The sequence below is a fragment of the Gallus gallus genome, chromosome 3 (assembly GCF_016699485.2).
Source record: "Gallus gallus isolate bGalGal1 chromosome 3, bGalGal1.mat.broiler.GRCg7b, whole genome shotgun sequence".
NCBI lineage: Eukaryota > Metazoa > Chordata > Aves > Galliformes > Phasianidae > Gallus > Gallus gallus.
This window is the reverse complement of record NC_052534.1, coordinates 50,255,078-50,270,430: the sequence shown is the minus strand read 5'-3', so window position 1 is coordinate 50,270,430 and position 15,353 is coordinate 50,255,078. Positions and strand designations below refer to the sequence as shown.

General features: G+C 39.6%; 1 protein-coding gene across 7 annotated transcripts in view; it reads right to left on the bottom strand.

The window, feature by feature from the left end:
* The window catches only part of TIAM2 (T-cell lymphoma invasion and metastasis 2), a 168,151-nt gene that overhangs the window by 2,322 nt on the left and 150,476 nt on the right, over positions 1-15,353 (bottom strand). For all 7 annotated transcript variants that reach the window (XM_046938839.1, XM_046938838.1, XM_025148727.3 and 4 more), the window contains 11 exons: positions 12,704-12,883; positions 11,114-11,182; positions 10,590-10,715; positions 9,186-9,294; positions 8,388-8,567; positions 6,903-7,021; positions 5,082-5,190; positions 3,308-3,366; positions 2,351-2,456; positions 1,516-1,603; positions 793-947 (listed from right to left, as the gene is read on the bottom strand). In XM_046938839.1, the coding sequence (XP_046794795.1) occupies positions 793-947; positions 1,516-1,603; positions 2,351-2,456; positions 3,308-3,366; positions 5,082-5,190; positions 6,903-7,021; positions 8,388-8,567; positions 9,186-9,294; positions 10,590-10,715; positions 11,114-11,182; positions 12,704-12,883 (1,300 nt within the window). The remainder of the gene's footprint in view (positions 1-792; positions 948-1,515; positions 1,604-2,350; positions 2,457-3,307; positions 3,367-5,081; positions 5,191-6,902; positions 7,022-8,387; positions 8,568-9,185; positions 9,295-10,589; positions 10,716-11,113; positions 11,183-12,703; positions 12,884-15,353) is intronic.

Here is a 15,353-nt window from a genome sequence, read left to right as displayed (position 1 = left end):
CTGTGCAGAAGAAGGCAGTTTTATCTTCTCATCCAAACATCTGGTTATACTGTCTGGCTTAACAACCCACTTCCAGTCACAGTGTACATAGTCTCATTCAAGGTCAGGTGTGTCAGCATTCTAGTACCAACAGTGTAGTTAAGCATCAGATTTTTCAGTCTTACCTCCTCCAGAGTTATATGCTTGCCTTTCTGTGCAGGCATATATACCTCAAGCACTAGAGGGCCAAGTTGTAGGCATGAGTTGAACTGTCCCTGATCCTGCCATGTAATGGGGATTTTGGTCAACTGAACACATAGAGAACTAGAAATACTAGTAGCCAACTAGTAGATAAAAAGCCTGAAGCCTGTGCTTAATTAATTAGGGTATGTGCTGGGATGCAGATTAAGAGAACATGGAAAGAAACAAACAAGAGCCCTGTCTTTTGTTATTTGTTTCAGCTTTAAATGTTAGCAGGGCTGAGACACTAGAGATAACCCAGAGGAAAGAACGCAGTATTCTGCATGCCAAAGGGAGTCTGTTTCTAACCAACAAAATGGGGCCTTACTAAGTCTTCCCTTAAGACAGCTAATGACAAATCAAACAGGACAATACAGTGGGGGACAGCAAGCTTGCTTATCTCCTCTAGCCCTTGCCATACACCGAGTTGTGGAGAAACTGCTGCAACTAATCAACCTGAAAAAGAAATGGAATTTGTGGGTCTGGCACATGACACCATACAGCCACTTTAACAACTGTGAATCATCTGCCAGCTCTGGATTCCATTTTTCACTTTGAGAACCTGTTTCTTACCCAGTTTAGCTGTCGCAGGCACACGGTTCTTCAGTGGAATGAGGCGATCTTTACAGGTTTTGTCCAGAGGCAGCTCACATTTTATGTGACGTCTGAAATTCTCCCGCAAGATAGAACGGATCACCTTCACGATGTTAGTCTTGTTCTCGCAGTCGCTGCAAGTTTAAGAGAACAGGTAATCTAATTTTCACATCTGAAGAAAGACAGCTGAAATCAAATTCAACCTCCTGCTTTCTGTTGATGTGCTTTAGCGCAGTGGTTTTTTTTCAGTCACTTTCCTTAGTTTGGCAGTTAACATTGTTCTGTGTTGTTAAACACAAAACACGCTCTTGTGTTTTGAGATCTTTCTTGCTTCCTTTAGAAAAACAGCCTGAAAGAGACTTTAGGTACCCAAGCATTACCCTTGAGCGGTGTTATCAGATTAGGGGTAGGCAATTTCTGCTAACCAACCAAGAGTCTGGTAAAATTAGTCTGCCCCTATCATGCTGGAATTTATGATACTACACCTGTGCAGATTTCCACTGTATCACTGCATCAAGTTCAGCGTAGTTTCAAACTGTTATATCTGGTATATCTTACACAGTTAAACAGTGGCGTAGTGCCTGGATTTAAAGACTGATAACAGCTTTAGAAGTGCTGATATAAAGATCACAGGGTGGAGGGATCTTGTACTTTTTTTTTGTTTCATTAATGTAATTCATCCAGCTTCCATCAAAAGCTTACCTGCTGCATAACTGAAAAATGGTTTCTGGCCTGCCTTCCAGTTCTGACTTTGTGTGAATCAGTTCCCAGATACAGCTGTTCTCTGTTCCTGTGCATAGAAGAAAGCATTTTTTTTATATATACTTTGCAAAACAGTCAGCATCAGAAAGACCCATGGAGAGCAGTGTTAACATAGGTGTGGTAGATCCACAGAAGATCTCATCTGAGGTAGAACCTTAAAGAAACTTCCCTGAACTCTCAAGTTCTAGCAGCCTTGCAGGGCTACCTTTGAAAACTCGACCTTCTCTCTTGGAGAGTTTCTTTCCCCCATTCTTATGCTTCTTGCTGCCTTCCAGCCTTAGAAGACCTTCTCCCATTTCCTCTAAGACACTTGGTGACACTACACAAGGTTCTGAACTGGGTAGGATCATAAAGATCAACTCAGAGAAAACAAAAACATGGTCCTCTATGACATCAGATATACAGTCAGCTTCCTACAGTTGGAAAAACACAAGACTCCGCACACAGAAAGGGCATTATCAGGATGTCAGCCAAGGTAAATCCCCATCCTGTTCCTTGTATCTTTCTATCGGGAATTTTCATTCTGTCATACCTTCCTATCACCGCGCATCTTCCTGAACTCAGGGAAGAAGAGGGATGAAGCCAGCATATGGAATTGAGAAAGTCTGTTTATGAATCAGGTCTGTGTCCTCTGAGGTCAGAGACAACAGTAGATATTACTTTCTCTATGCCTGCCTGTTCCCAGCAGCTCCTAAATGACATACAGAAGAAGCAGTACTGGAGAATCCCAGAAAACTATTCATTACAGAGTTTTCAGTACAAGGGAATTAATTACCTGCTGTGTTCCCAAGCCGAACTTGAAGAGCAGATAGAGGAATCAGCCAGCGAAACTTAAATGGATCCAAGTCACCATAATTATGGGCAGCACGAACATTAGTAGGCTGCAAAAACAAAAACAAGAGGTTATTTCTAGTGGTTCTTTTATGCTTTAATTTTAGACCCATCACTAAAGAGAAACTGCAGTTCATTAGACTTTTTCCTTCATACCCTTAATGCATGCTTGTAAGTGTAGCTGGAATGGTGATAGACACAGCCTTGGACTTTGTAGTTGCTTCAGCTTTTAAAAGCACTAGTTTTTAATGGATAAAAGTAATACATAAGTGCTACTAGGGAACAAACTTTCCATGAAGAAATAGTCTAGAGACTGTATATTAGCAGAAAATTAAGTTAATCATGTCACTGCTGCTGCTACTAGTCTTAAAGCCCTTTCATCTCTTAGGATTTGCAGGTTGCAGTACATTGCCACTGATACTCAGGATATACAGCTTGCTTCCTTAGTATTCCAATTTTGTAAATGGGGCCAGAGGAAGTTACATTTGTAATGCTTCCTTTCCTTTCAAAGTTATCGAGGATCTATAAACAGAGGTCTTCAACCTTCACAGTGTTAAGGTAGGCCATCATAAAAGCCATCTGGATGGAAGCGATTACTGCATGGTAGTGTTTCATCCCGGACAAAAGGAATGCATTGCTGACATAGAGAAGATGCTGGAGCTTACTAAACAGCACTAAAAACAAACAAACAACAACAACAAAAAAAACCCACAACAACTACAACTTACTGTTACATAAATACTGAGCACTTATTTTATCTGTGCTAGCCAAAATTCCAGCCCAGTGAGAGGAGGTGGCGTTTTACCACAGCCACTCCCTCTTCAACACCAGTATGATCCATTCTACATAACAGCAGGATCCTGCACATAAACATCCACCACAACTCACACACCAGGCTTACCATTTTCTTTTTCAGTTTGTAGTTCTCTTTATACACCAGTATTACAGCCCTCTTAAAAACTAAAAAAGAAAGGAAGAGAGAGAGAAAAAAGAAGACTCTTAAAGGCAGATACAATATTCAGTGAAAATATTATCTTGAAGAAGCTGAATATTAAAAAGTAATAAGACGAGATAAACAAAGTGATTGGGAAGCATCTACACTGTATTAAAGCATTGAGTTTTTCATCCCACATTTGTTCATGCAGTAGCAACATCTATTCTCAGATTTTCTGATGAACTTTTAGGATGAAGCCATTCTGCACTTGCATTATGAAACTACTGGCAGCCTGGCTCCTGCAAGTCTCCACACAAACAAATAAAGCTGATGTAGTTTAGATGTAAAGATCCAGGTTTTCTTTTGGATGGATGCCTTCAAGTGGAGTGAAATGCCAGTACTAAGAGAGGACTGTGAAAAAGGATGATAAGTCTTCATGCAGGCCAGCTTTTGTTCAATTGGAAACATTCATTCATCTCAATTCCTACTTCTCCTTCTGAAGGAATTCTCTGTCTTTCACAGCATCTGACTGGAGCGGCTCACTAATGGTATCTAATCTCTCAGCCTCCAGTGAGGCAGGGGCATGTTCTCCCTAGTCAGTAAGGAGAGAACAGAAAACCAGGGGCAGTGAAGGTGCATCTGAACTATGGGATAGCAGTCCTGGATCCCAGATTTGATGAGGGCAGTATACCTCTGCTCTATCCTTACTCACGCATCCATATTTCCTTCCAGTGGGAGGGAGAGGGACTGATGATACAGTAGGCTTTCATGCCTACGTGAAGCCAGGATGCAGACACAGTGAGCACAGCATTTACTCTAGAGCTGGGCATAGTTTCCTTCAGTTCCACATATTAAGTGCACTTTTCAAGCTGCAGTAGACTAAATTGGGAATAAAACCAGGTTTCTCAGGTGGCGGACAAGCAGTCTAAGCTAGGTTTCAGGCCAGAGTCCCTTCATTTACTTATACACACTCTGCTGGAAACTCCCACTTCCTGGGCTTAAGTGACTGGCATATTTGGATCACTGAGAAGCTCATCCAAGTCAACATGTGGAAGCAGTTCACGCTTGTTCCTCTGTTTAAAAGCACTCTCTCCCCCTATCTTGTCATGCTTAGAGAAACTTGGAAACGTAGGAAAACTTGTCTCTTCATGAACCTGGAGTTGTTCTCTGGGTCCAAAGACATTTTAAATAGATGTAGACAAATGCCTAATGTTTCAGTGGAACCTTTTGATTACTTAGTTAATAAATGATTAATAGCATGTATACTGTTCAGTAAAACTTTTGGTTCTGTGCTCTGATATCCACTTACACGTTTCAGGTTTAAATAACCTGAATGAGGACTCGCAGGCAAAACATTTTGATGCAACAGTTGTAAAACAGGTTATTCTGTATTCCCAGGAGTGAAATAAATCACCATTTTCCTACCAGCCTCATTTGAAAGACTTATTTACCGTATTATTTTAGAGAGAATATTGTTGCTTGAAAATCATTGATTTCCATACGTGACACACAGAGTATATAAGGTTGGCTCACAGAACAGACAGTAGCAGCAAGCAAATTAAATGGAAATTTTTCACTTGAATTAGGAAATCTAACACTTCTGCATATACTTTCAGATGCAAGTCTAGCATAGATAACCCATGGTTACAGGAAAAGGAGGTAGTGGCTTTAATCTTGGGGGAAATTTTAATTTCTTCATCTTTAGATCTGAAAGAGCAGAGTCATGAAGGAAGACACTTACCAAACACTGTAAGTTCAAGGTCTTTTCTTGCTTTGCCCAGTGATGGGAAGGGATTTAGCCAGGAAACTGTAGAGTGCATCAGAAGTTCTCCCATGGAAAGTTCAGTCACCTGGATTAAATTAAACAATAATTAATTAACAGAAAAAAAAAATAAGCAATATACATCAATGCCATGATCCACAGGTGGAAGTAAATTAAAATGAGTACGCATTGATAGCATTAATGATATTATTTCTGTACTTAATGAATGTACACAGTGAGCAAGACAGGGAGATCTGTACTAAGGCAGGACAGTGGGAGTAGTCCCCCTAGGTTGCTCTGAAAGTAATAGCTCCCATTTATTTCCATGGTAACTACAACAAATACAAAGAGCACAATAACATGGATTTGATAGAGCAAATTCTCAACTACCAAAAACTATTTTTCAACAGTCAGCTGATTCACATGGATGAGCTAGTTAATATGTTCTTCATTTTACAGTGTGACAGTTGTGCATGGCTGTCTGGAATGTGGCTTGTCTTTCACACTGCTGTCACCACTGCTGAAACACACTCTTCACTGTGCTCACTTCCACTGTCTCTATAAATGTTTAGCAAGCATCAATGAACGTCAGTGGGTGCAGTGTTTTCTGCATGGAGGAATTCAGTGACACACCTTTGCTTCATATGCACTTCTGTGTTGGATGCCATTTGTCAGACTGCCCCTCTGCTGCCATTTGTTACAGAGCAACAAGACGTAACAAAATACTGGTGGGAAGGGTCAGCCTGTACAGCCACACCACCACCATCTCCTTCCGATGTTGTGGGCCAACAGAATAAAATAAGAGGCATTGCTTTCAGAGCAGCCTTTATAAAACAGATAATAACCATAAAAGTAATAGCATCTAAGTTACGGATGCTGGATAGAAGTTCTTACTCTTAGCTTACTAATATATCTTACTATAGCTTATAAGATTAAGTTGACCTGATGATCTGTCTACATATAGCCAGTTGCAAACTGGCTGATTTATTAGAGGTAAATGTCTTTATACAGTAATTAGTATTAATGATACTGCCAATGGCATAATTAATGCAGGTCTTGCTCTCCAGGGCTCTTATTTCTTCAGTAGACTACAGTGTAAAACTGAAGAGTATCTCAGGCTGTCAAGTTTGTTTCCTATAAATGATGAGAAACTAGACTGCCAATGGAGGCGATTTGGCTTTTAATGTAAGGAAATAAAACAACTGAGTTGGCATCTTTGCATTCAATCTCTACCTCTACTGATTGTGTCTGCTTCGTAATTGTTTGATGTAAATGCCTAAGTTGAGACATCTCTGCCCCAGTTCTGTGAGATGTGTGCGCACAGTTCATTCAGCTAATGGCTTTTGCTCTCTCAGATACTCACGGATGCCTCAGCACTAGAAGCGTAGAGAATGAGAATAACAGGCATTAGTGAAATCCCTAGAATTGCCACTTTCATTTATATGGGTGGAAAAAAAAATCTTAAGAACTGAAGAACTCTGAAGCATAAAATTTGAATGCCTTTGGGCATGGATAATCTCTGCAGCACTTCAGAAGAGGAAGATGTCTTTATTTTTTCCTACTGAGAATTAACGTCTATGCCTGTTTGCAATTCTTGTCAGTCCAGAAGGTTGTCTGAGAATTTTTACTGTAACCTACTGACAAAAAGAAGCTTCACAGGCAGATACGAAATGGAAGTCAAAATATTAAAGGAGAATGAAGGACGCACAGCACAAATAAGTTCCCAAAATTACTTCAGGAAGAGATAAAGACCCCCAACAGTTAGAAGGGGCGAATAAAATACGTTGTTCCTTCTCTTACCTCCTTCTCTGTTCCACTTTGATCTGCAACCAGTTGATCAAATACAGTGCCATAATCTTCATATATCTTCTGCATCTCATTGATGTGACTTGCTACTTTTTCCATTGCCTTCAGCGCTTCTATAAAGTTTAAGAAATTCATAGACAGCTATGTAATTCAATTGTATTTTCTAACCATGACATTTTGCATAGAATTCTACTTGAGGCAGCCAAAATCATGTAGCATTCCCAAAGTTTGTTGATCAGAATTCAGATCAGTGCTTCTCAAAGCAGCTGCAGAAAGCATTCTTCCTGATCAAAGTGAAAAATGCTTATCTGATCTCTTAAGTGCCTGAGCAGATAGCAGTAAGCGTTCTAGTGATGAATATTCATGTATTTGGGGTTCATAACAATATGACAAGAAACAGAGTTAGGTTTTGCATCTTGTATAAAGGGGGCCACTAGGCTATCCAGAGTCATAAACACCCATACTAGAATAAATAAATTAATAATCTAATGAACTTTGATGGAAAATAATTGAATTTGGCTCATCACAAAAAATAAATAAATATAGTGCTAGGCTACACGAAGTCATGACTGGTTGTTATTTATGAAATTAAATGCTGGCAGTCAAGTTTTATTTAAATTTTGTTTTCTAGGCAAAGAATGACACTAGATTGCATTACTTTATTGTTCATACACAAAGGAGTTGGATAAGGGCACTTAATTACCCTAGTTCTGCCACCTCTTAATGGTGTAGTCTTTTAACAGTTTGGCATTCAGCCTTGACCTACAAGCAAGTCATCCTCAACCTGGTTGTCATGGCAAAATACAGTATTAGAAGCTCCCTTTGAAGTCAGTAATGGCCTTGTGACTTTTTGCTGACAGGGCATTTGGCCTGAATCTATTTTGTTAAAATGAAAATCGATCCATGAAATTCATCTCTGGACTTTCATCCTTAAGGTGCTGACAGACATGAACTGAAATTTGTCAGGGTGAAGTCCCAAGCATCTGAGCCTAGAAAAAGAATCTAATATATATCTATTAGGGCAGACACGTATTTCTGTGTGTGAAGACTGTTTTGACACAGAACTCTTCCACACAAGCAGGAATCACAGCCAAGCCTCAAACAACTAAAATTTCCTTCTGCAGTGCTGTTAAAATTTGACACATTTCAAGAACTGAATAATAACCACAGTAAGTTATTTCCAAGTGGAAAAACAACATAATGAGCTTCTGTCACAAGGATTAAGGGGAAAGTCCCCGGCCCTGTTTGTCATGACAAATTCTGGTTGTATCTATTTTTCAAGGAGATTTCGACATACCAAGAGGGATTTTTTGCTAAAAGCACAATAAAGCTACTTCCTATTTTTAAAGAGAGAGAGGGAATTCTCTAAGTTTCGACAAGTTCTGTGCTATCTAACAGAACGGCTACCTGCATCTTCAGAAGAGGCTGGAAACCAAACTTAACTCATATTCATTCCTGTAGAAGAATCCAAGAAGTTACCTGTCAAATGGTAGTGCTCCTCACTCTCGTTGTCTGTCAGGGACACCAGCTCTTTCAAAAGCAGAGGATATTTCAGCACTCTCTGAACAGGCTTTATGAGATACGACTCCAGCGTAGAGGAGTGTTGCTTTGTAGGATTGCGAGCATCCAAGAAGGCCTTAAATGCACTGTCTGTTTTGGCTAAATAGAAATGAATGGGTTTATCGGTTGAACGTGGAAGTCATAGTGTGAAAGCACAGAATTGCAACTTGTAACCAGCATCAAATACCTCACCTTTTTCAATAGATGTTTTACACTATTCATGTCATTGTCGTTTCCTGCATTAAATAATGTACAGAAGGGCTAAGAGAGCAATCATCTAAAGGTGACATGATTCCTCTGCACTGCAGGCCTCTTCTGCATCAAATTAAAGAAGTGATAGAGGAAGTAATTCCTCACTTACTCTTCCATTCATGGCAGCTTTGATCGACATCCATCATTTAACATGCAAGCATATGCAAACCAAATATAGCTGCTGCTTTTTGGAGTATGAACTAAATCTGCAGACAGCACAAACCTGTGGCAGATGTTTCTGTTGCTATTCAGGCTACCGCTTAGTTGTCACAAAAGAAATCTCATCCCTTCAGTTCTATACCGTACTGTAGCAGAACTGCAGATCTCAGCTCTTTCTATTGAAAGATATCCTATTAGTCCTTCCTTTGTACCCATATTTGCTGCAGGTCAACAGAGTTTGTTACAGTGTTTCACTGAAGTTTAAAGTCATGCAAATGAATTGTAGTAATGAAGACAATGAATTACCTCTCTCAAGAACTTTCTGAACTTTGATGTGGTTGGCACAAAAGCCACTGTACAGTTTGAAGTGGTCAGCATAATACAGAAACGATCCTCCCAGGGAAAACAGCAATTTCTGAAATCAACACAATCAAAATATTTATTACCAGAACCTGAAATAAACATTCAGGTACATAACACAGAGACTCAATGGTGTATCTGCTGTCTTTCTATTTGTATCTTAGAGTGTATATATATACACACACACACACATATATACACACACATATATATATATGTATATGTGTGTATATTATATACACATATAAAGATACATGCATGTGTGTGTGTATATATACATATATATATAAACTATATTACATGAATACATTATCCGTAGTAGTTCCATGATGCTTCTCTGTTTCTGTAGACTTCAGCCTAATTAGGCAAAGCCTGCAGTTTTCTCAGTTCTCCCTGAGCAAACACCACCACTGTAGGCATTGTCTTACTGTATCTTTGAGACAGAACAGTAGCAAAAAACTATAGACATGTAACAGGTACATTGTGCTGGTAAAACACCTGAGCACTTGGAAGTGGGTTATGAAAGTGCCAAAACCAGAAGAGAGAGTGTAAAACAAACACAGGATTGCTTTCCAACTGTTTTCCTTCTTTTGGGCAGGTGATAATTACAGGGCACCTCTGCTTTTCCTGGATGAAGAGGAGGATGGGAAGATGTGGGAGGGACTGAATCACGAGGGAGATCTTTTTAGAGAAATGCTTCTCACAGCAAAGATAAGAAAGAGAAGTAGTGATGGAGGAAGAGGTGGAGGAGGAGGAGGAGAAAGAGAGCAACCTTCTCCCATCTTTTTGATCAGTGTTTGCTCCACAAAAAACAAGGGTCAAGGAGACCTGCCAGCAGTCTCTCCTAGGTTTGTGACAGCGCCAACATCTCAGGGGAGCCTTGTTCCTCAGTTATGTCAAGCACTGTGTGGAGCCACTGGGAAGACGACAGCACAGCGAGGGCACAAACTACAGTCATCTACACTTCATAGATGTGACCCTGTTAGACCTCACAACATGAGAAGCTCATGCTGCATTTAAAAGGAAAAGCTCCCAGTCTGCAGCAGGTGAACTGGACATAGCAGGGAGCACAAGGCAGGGCAGAATTCAGCATAGCAACAATAACCTTTCTACAGAAGTTACACTTTGTGTAAGCAGTGCTACTTCATAGCATACTCAAAGTCTACTCTGCATTGTCTGTGTTACATCCTTTGCCATGGGAAAGAGGAAAAACCATGGAGAATAGCACTCCACACTTCCACTGCTAATAGGTTCAAACATAAAAGCAACCATATGAAACAGAACTTTAAAGCCAGATGTCCACAAACATTTCCAGGCAAATTGTAAGTTATTAAATAACCACATATCTACCCGGAACTGAGACGGTGTCTCCAGTGTGTTAAAGTCCGAGGAAGAAGATATTCCATCTTCAAGGGTCTCCAAAAACACCTTCTGAAAATCCAGCATTTCTGGCAGACTGCCGAACAAGGACTCCATCTGTGAAAAAACATCAGTCTATGTCATACAGCACTCCATACAGCTACCTTTGGTCTTGAGAAAATAGTCCACTAAGGAGATATGGCACACCAAAAGAGGTCGCATAGACCAGTAACATATTCATTAATATTTTTCAAATGCATTTTATTTAAAAGTCATTATAAAAAAAAGCAGAGATTTCTTAGCAGTTAAATCAGAAGTAAAACTACAATTTTTTAAAAGTGAGTGATGTGTGAACCAGAAAGAAAGACACACACAGGTGTAAATCCTATTGTTATATTCATTGCTTTCCTTTTATGTAGTGCTCTTAGCAGTGAAAAGCAAACAAACAAAAAGAAACCACACAAGGTCCTAACTCATGAAAGAATGGAAAGAACGTCTTTCAGTAATTCCCTCACCTCATCTTGTGTAAGGAAGGTTTCATTTTGAAGAGGCTCCAAGTATAGCTCAAAGAGGCAACTCAAGTCCTGCAAGAAATAGAATTTATTCACTTCTTATCTAACTATTTGAATTTGTTCTTTATATAACAACTGTGGGAATACAGGTAATTTCAGGAATAAGTTAGAGATACAATTCCATTCCTGTAATGAAGTCACCTGTGTGTTGTTAGCACTACAGTGATGGCTAAATTAAAAGCGAATTGATTTCAGTGAAATGTTTCTGTTTCATCCTTCAGGATTTACAGCTTGATTATTACAAATTATATTTTAGTATAGCATGAGGAGGAAACATTACAGATGGTGGCTTTCTGAAGATCTGTGTATGTGAGCAGTATCAAATATCTTAATCATGCATGTTAGATAAACCATATAAATAGTCACTCATTTAAACATCAGCAATAATATTTGTCAGGACGTGACATTTTAAAATCCTATTAGGTATTAAAGCATTCAGTTATATTGTCAAGTGGTGTGATTAGGGGCTTTTTCAGTCACTTCTTCAAAGAATTGGTGCCACTTTTGAAGACTTACTATCCCACACCAAAGCATGACAGCAGGGTTGGGGCCCACACTGCAGGGCTCTGTGACCCTGAGGAAAGAAATGGCAGAAATTCTTCTGGAGAAGGAATAATGAGCATCTCTGTGAGAATCCCCATAAAGAGCATTTACAACCAGCCAGGATTTTTGCCTGGTGCTACCACATACTACAGCGACCTCTGTCATCTCCTTTGTTCAAGTGATTTCCCCATAAGAAACACCAGCTGGACATACACAAAGGTTCATGTTCTGTAAAGCTTCCTCAAGCTTTACAGCATATGGTTGTATTAGTGTATGGATGGATATGTTAAAAACAAGAGAGTGGAAGTTTCCCTTGTTTCCCATACACACGTTGCTACAATGAGTACTGATATCAGCAAGTATGGGTTTTGAGATCAAGTAAAATAGATGATTCCTCCTTGCTGAACATCAATGAAATCAAGCTTTTCACATTTCTTTTGGCATTCATTCACATGTGCATGTAAAAAGGGAGGAGGCATATCCAAAAAATCATGGGCTTATCAGTCAAATGAGAATTAACATACGTATGATGTTAGAACCAGCTGGAGTTGCACCATCTAGCTTTGCTGATTCAAAAATACTAATGCACTATTCTTGACAATTAAACTTCTTTAGAATTTGTAGGAGACTGTTCGATTCTACCTGGATTTTTTTTTTTCTTTTCCACTTTGAAAACTATGAAAACATCCCCTGGAAGATTCTAGGTTTAAAATTGTGCAGATAACTACTCCCCGCTAATTACCCCTTTCAAATCTAAACACAAATTGACCAGAACTAAAGTGACCAGGTCAAATCCTACACCAAACATTACAGCCTATTGCAAAACAAAAACAAAAATGAAAAAAAAAAATAAGGCAACGGGAACAATTACATAAGCAGACTCTATGTTATAACACTGGTTATATAAAGAGAAACATGAAATACATTAAGAACATCTACAAGTCATGGTCAGCTTTAAAAAGAAGGCTGTATCTAGCTAGACTGTACTACCTTGACATAAGATTTCTCAGTATCCATAAGTTCTTGGATGACTTTCCTCAATCTGTCTGCATCAGAAAGGTGGCGAGCCAGTGGTCGTGGAGGCGGATCCTGGTTGTCCTTCTGCCCTTCCATGCTGCTCGTCTGGACCTCTTGGAAGTTGCGGCACAACGCACTGATCTGCTCTGCACTCTGTTAAATGAAAAGAGACAGGTGCTGATGTTCTAGAAAACAAACTGGACAACAACTATTTTTAAATTCCTCAAATTTTGCTTTTCTTCCAAATTCATGAGCCAGCATGGGCTTATTTTTAACAAATACTTATCCTGGATAGCTCTGAACAGCTTGAATTTGTAACAGATCTGGATGACAACAGTAAAATTAAGGGAAAAATTTCTAGTGTTTTTGCAGTGTAAATCATTTAAAGTCATCAGATACACACTTGCGAGATGCAAAAGATGGGAGAGCACACAGATAGATCATATGATTTGATTCTTATGATGCCAGCATCACACTGTTTTTCATCTGTTTTGCAACACTCACTGCATCAAAATAGAAAGAATTGGTAGACAAAGATCTTATAAGCATGCAGAGCCTCTGGATGACCACCACTTGCACCTGAGAGCAGCTTATGCAGGCAATAATCTTTAATGCTGTGCCACACATTATCTTGTATTTAGCAAATGCATTCAAATGAGGGCTAGATGAATGCTTCCTTATTTCAAGTGGAAGAGAACGGAACTCAGGTGCATTTCAGAACTGCCTTGATGTGCATTGATTTAGTCCAAAGGCTGTTTCAAATAGTACACTGGCTCTCCTGATTCACTGATTATGCATACAGCTGGGTTCACCAGCGTACTGTGTGTCACCATGTGGGCAAATGCAGAAGTTATTCTGAAATGGAACTGAGCTATACTAAACCCTCTGTAAAGTAGAGGGTGAATGTATCAGCAATATTAAACCTCCACCATTCATGTGAGAAAACACAGATACGTCCCACACATCTCTATGATGGGAAAATAATATTAAAATGCCAAAAACTTGTCATGTAGTCCATATCACTTTGTAGCTTCCCAGCCCCCCCAGTTTGGAACAATGCCACAACCTCTGAAGAGGGTTAAGTTATTCTCATCACTAAGATGTGCAGCTATCTTCCACAATCCTACGTAATGACAGTTTTCAGGACTCTGAAATTTACATCTATCCTGTATTTAGAGCGCTCATTAGGACCTGACAAAATGCAATGTGAGCATCTGTGGCGCTTGGTGGAAATGCAGCTACATACTGATGGAATACATTAAAGAAATCACAGTACTCTGTGCCACTAAAAATAATTCATGTATTGGAAATAAATCATGACTTCATTTAGGGAAATAGAGGGTATTTAAAAGCAACTTCTAAATAGCTCAATTCCACAGTACTTGAATTTATTTCTTTGTTTCTGATGTCAGAAAGTTTTGTATTTGTATCAGAATGACTCAGATTTTACACTCTCTGCAGCTCAAGGCGTGTGTAGGCAGTTTGATTTACATCAACATGATGCCTGATCAAGGATACTAGATCAAGGATTCAGGATGGCCTATTCAAAGGGAGCCATAAACAGCATCGTCAAGCACAATTTTACAAGTCACTGTAGCACAAAGTGGTAGGAAGGCAGGTGCTGGAAAACACGCTGCATATTCTCTGTCCTGCTCAGTTCTGGGGCTAGAGCTGCATCTGCCAAGAACTAAGAACCATTGGATAAGAAAATAAAAGGAAATGGATGATACTTCTCAATATAAACTGTATTTGAACAACAAAGCAACATGACTTTGATATCAGAAATTATTCTGTATAACTTCATAGTAGTGAACAAATGGAAAGGAATAAAAACAATTCTTGCTCTCTGTTCCTTTCCAATAGTCCCTTATCACATAGGTGGGATCTCCCATCCTTTTTATTTATGCTGCTGTAGATGCTGGTTTCCATCCCCCACACAAAACAAAGTCCTGCTCTTTATTATTATTGCTCTTTAAAACAGATCTTTCTAGGAAGGCTCTGAGGACAATCCCTAAGAACACATCTTTTATATCAGATGGGTGTGCAGGAATGGCTCAGACTCTGCCCTGCTACTGTTGCAAGCCACCTTGTCTTTCGAGGTGCCAAAGAAGAGTTTGGCAGTTCTGTGCTCTTGAACCAGGAAGCCTCAAATGAGCCCCAGGTTGGTACTCCATCCACCTAGAATAACCCAGAATTTGCTCTGAAAATGACATTGCAACACGTAATGCTGGCTGACTTGACTCCCAGATCCATCTGGTAAACTCCTCAAGCACACAGCTTCTTTTATTTGCACAAGGCCGTGGCTGTCAGTCATTAGTAAGAAGTTGCTTATGTCAAACTTCATAGTACACAACTTGCCAGAATGAAATCATTCTAATTGGTGAAAAGAAAAGTCCAGGTTTTTGACTGAGGCCAAGGCTGCAATGTAGATGGGTACAGAGAAGTGCTGAGGAGAGCATGGAAGCAATAGACTTTCTCCATAGTCGGTCACTTTAGCTGACGTGACACATTCAGCAGCATTTATAGGAGATGGCGAGCAGCTTTGGCTCACCTTTGGCACTGGACAAAAACTTAAGACTGCCAGTGTTGAATTTGTGCTGAATGGCAAAGTTCGGAAAGAGAA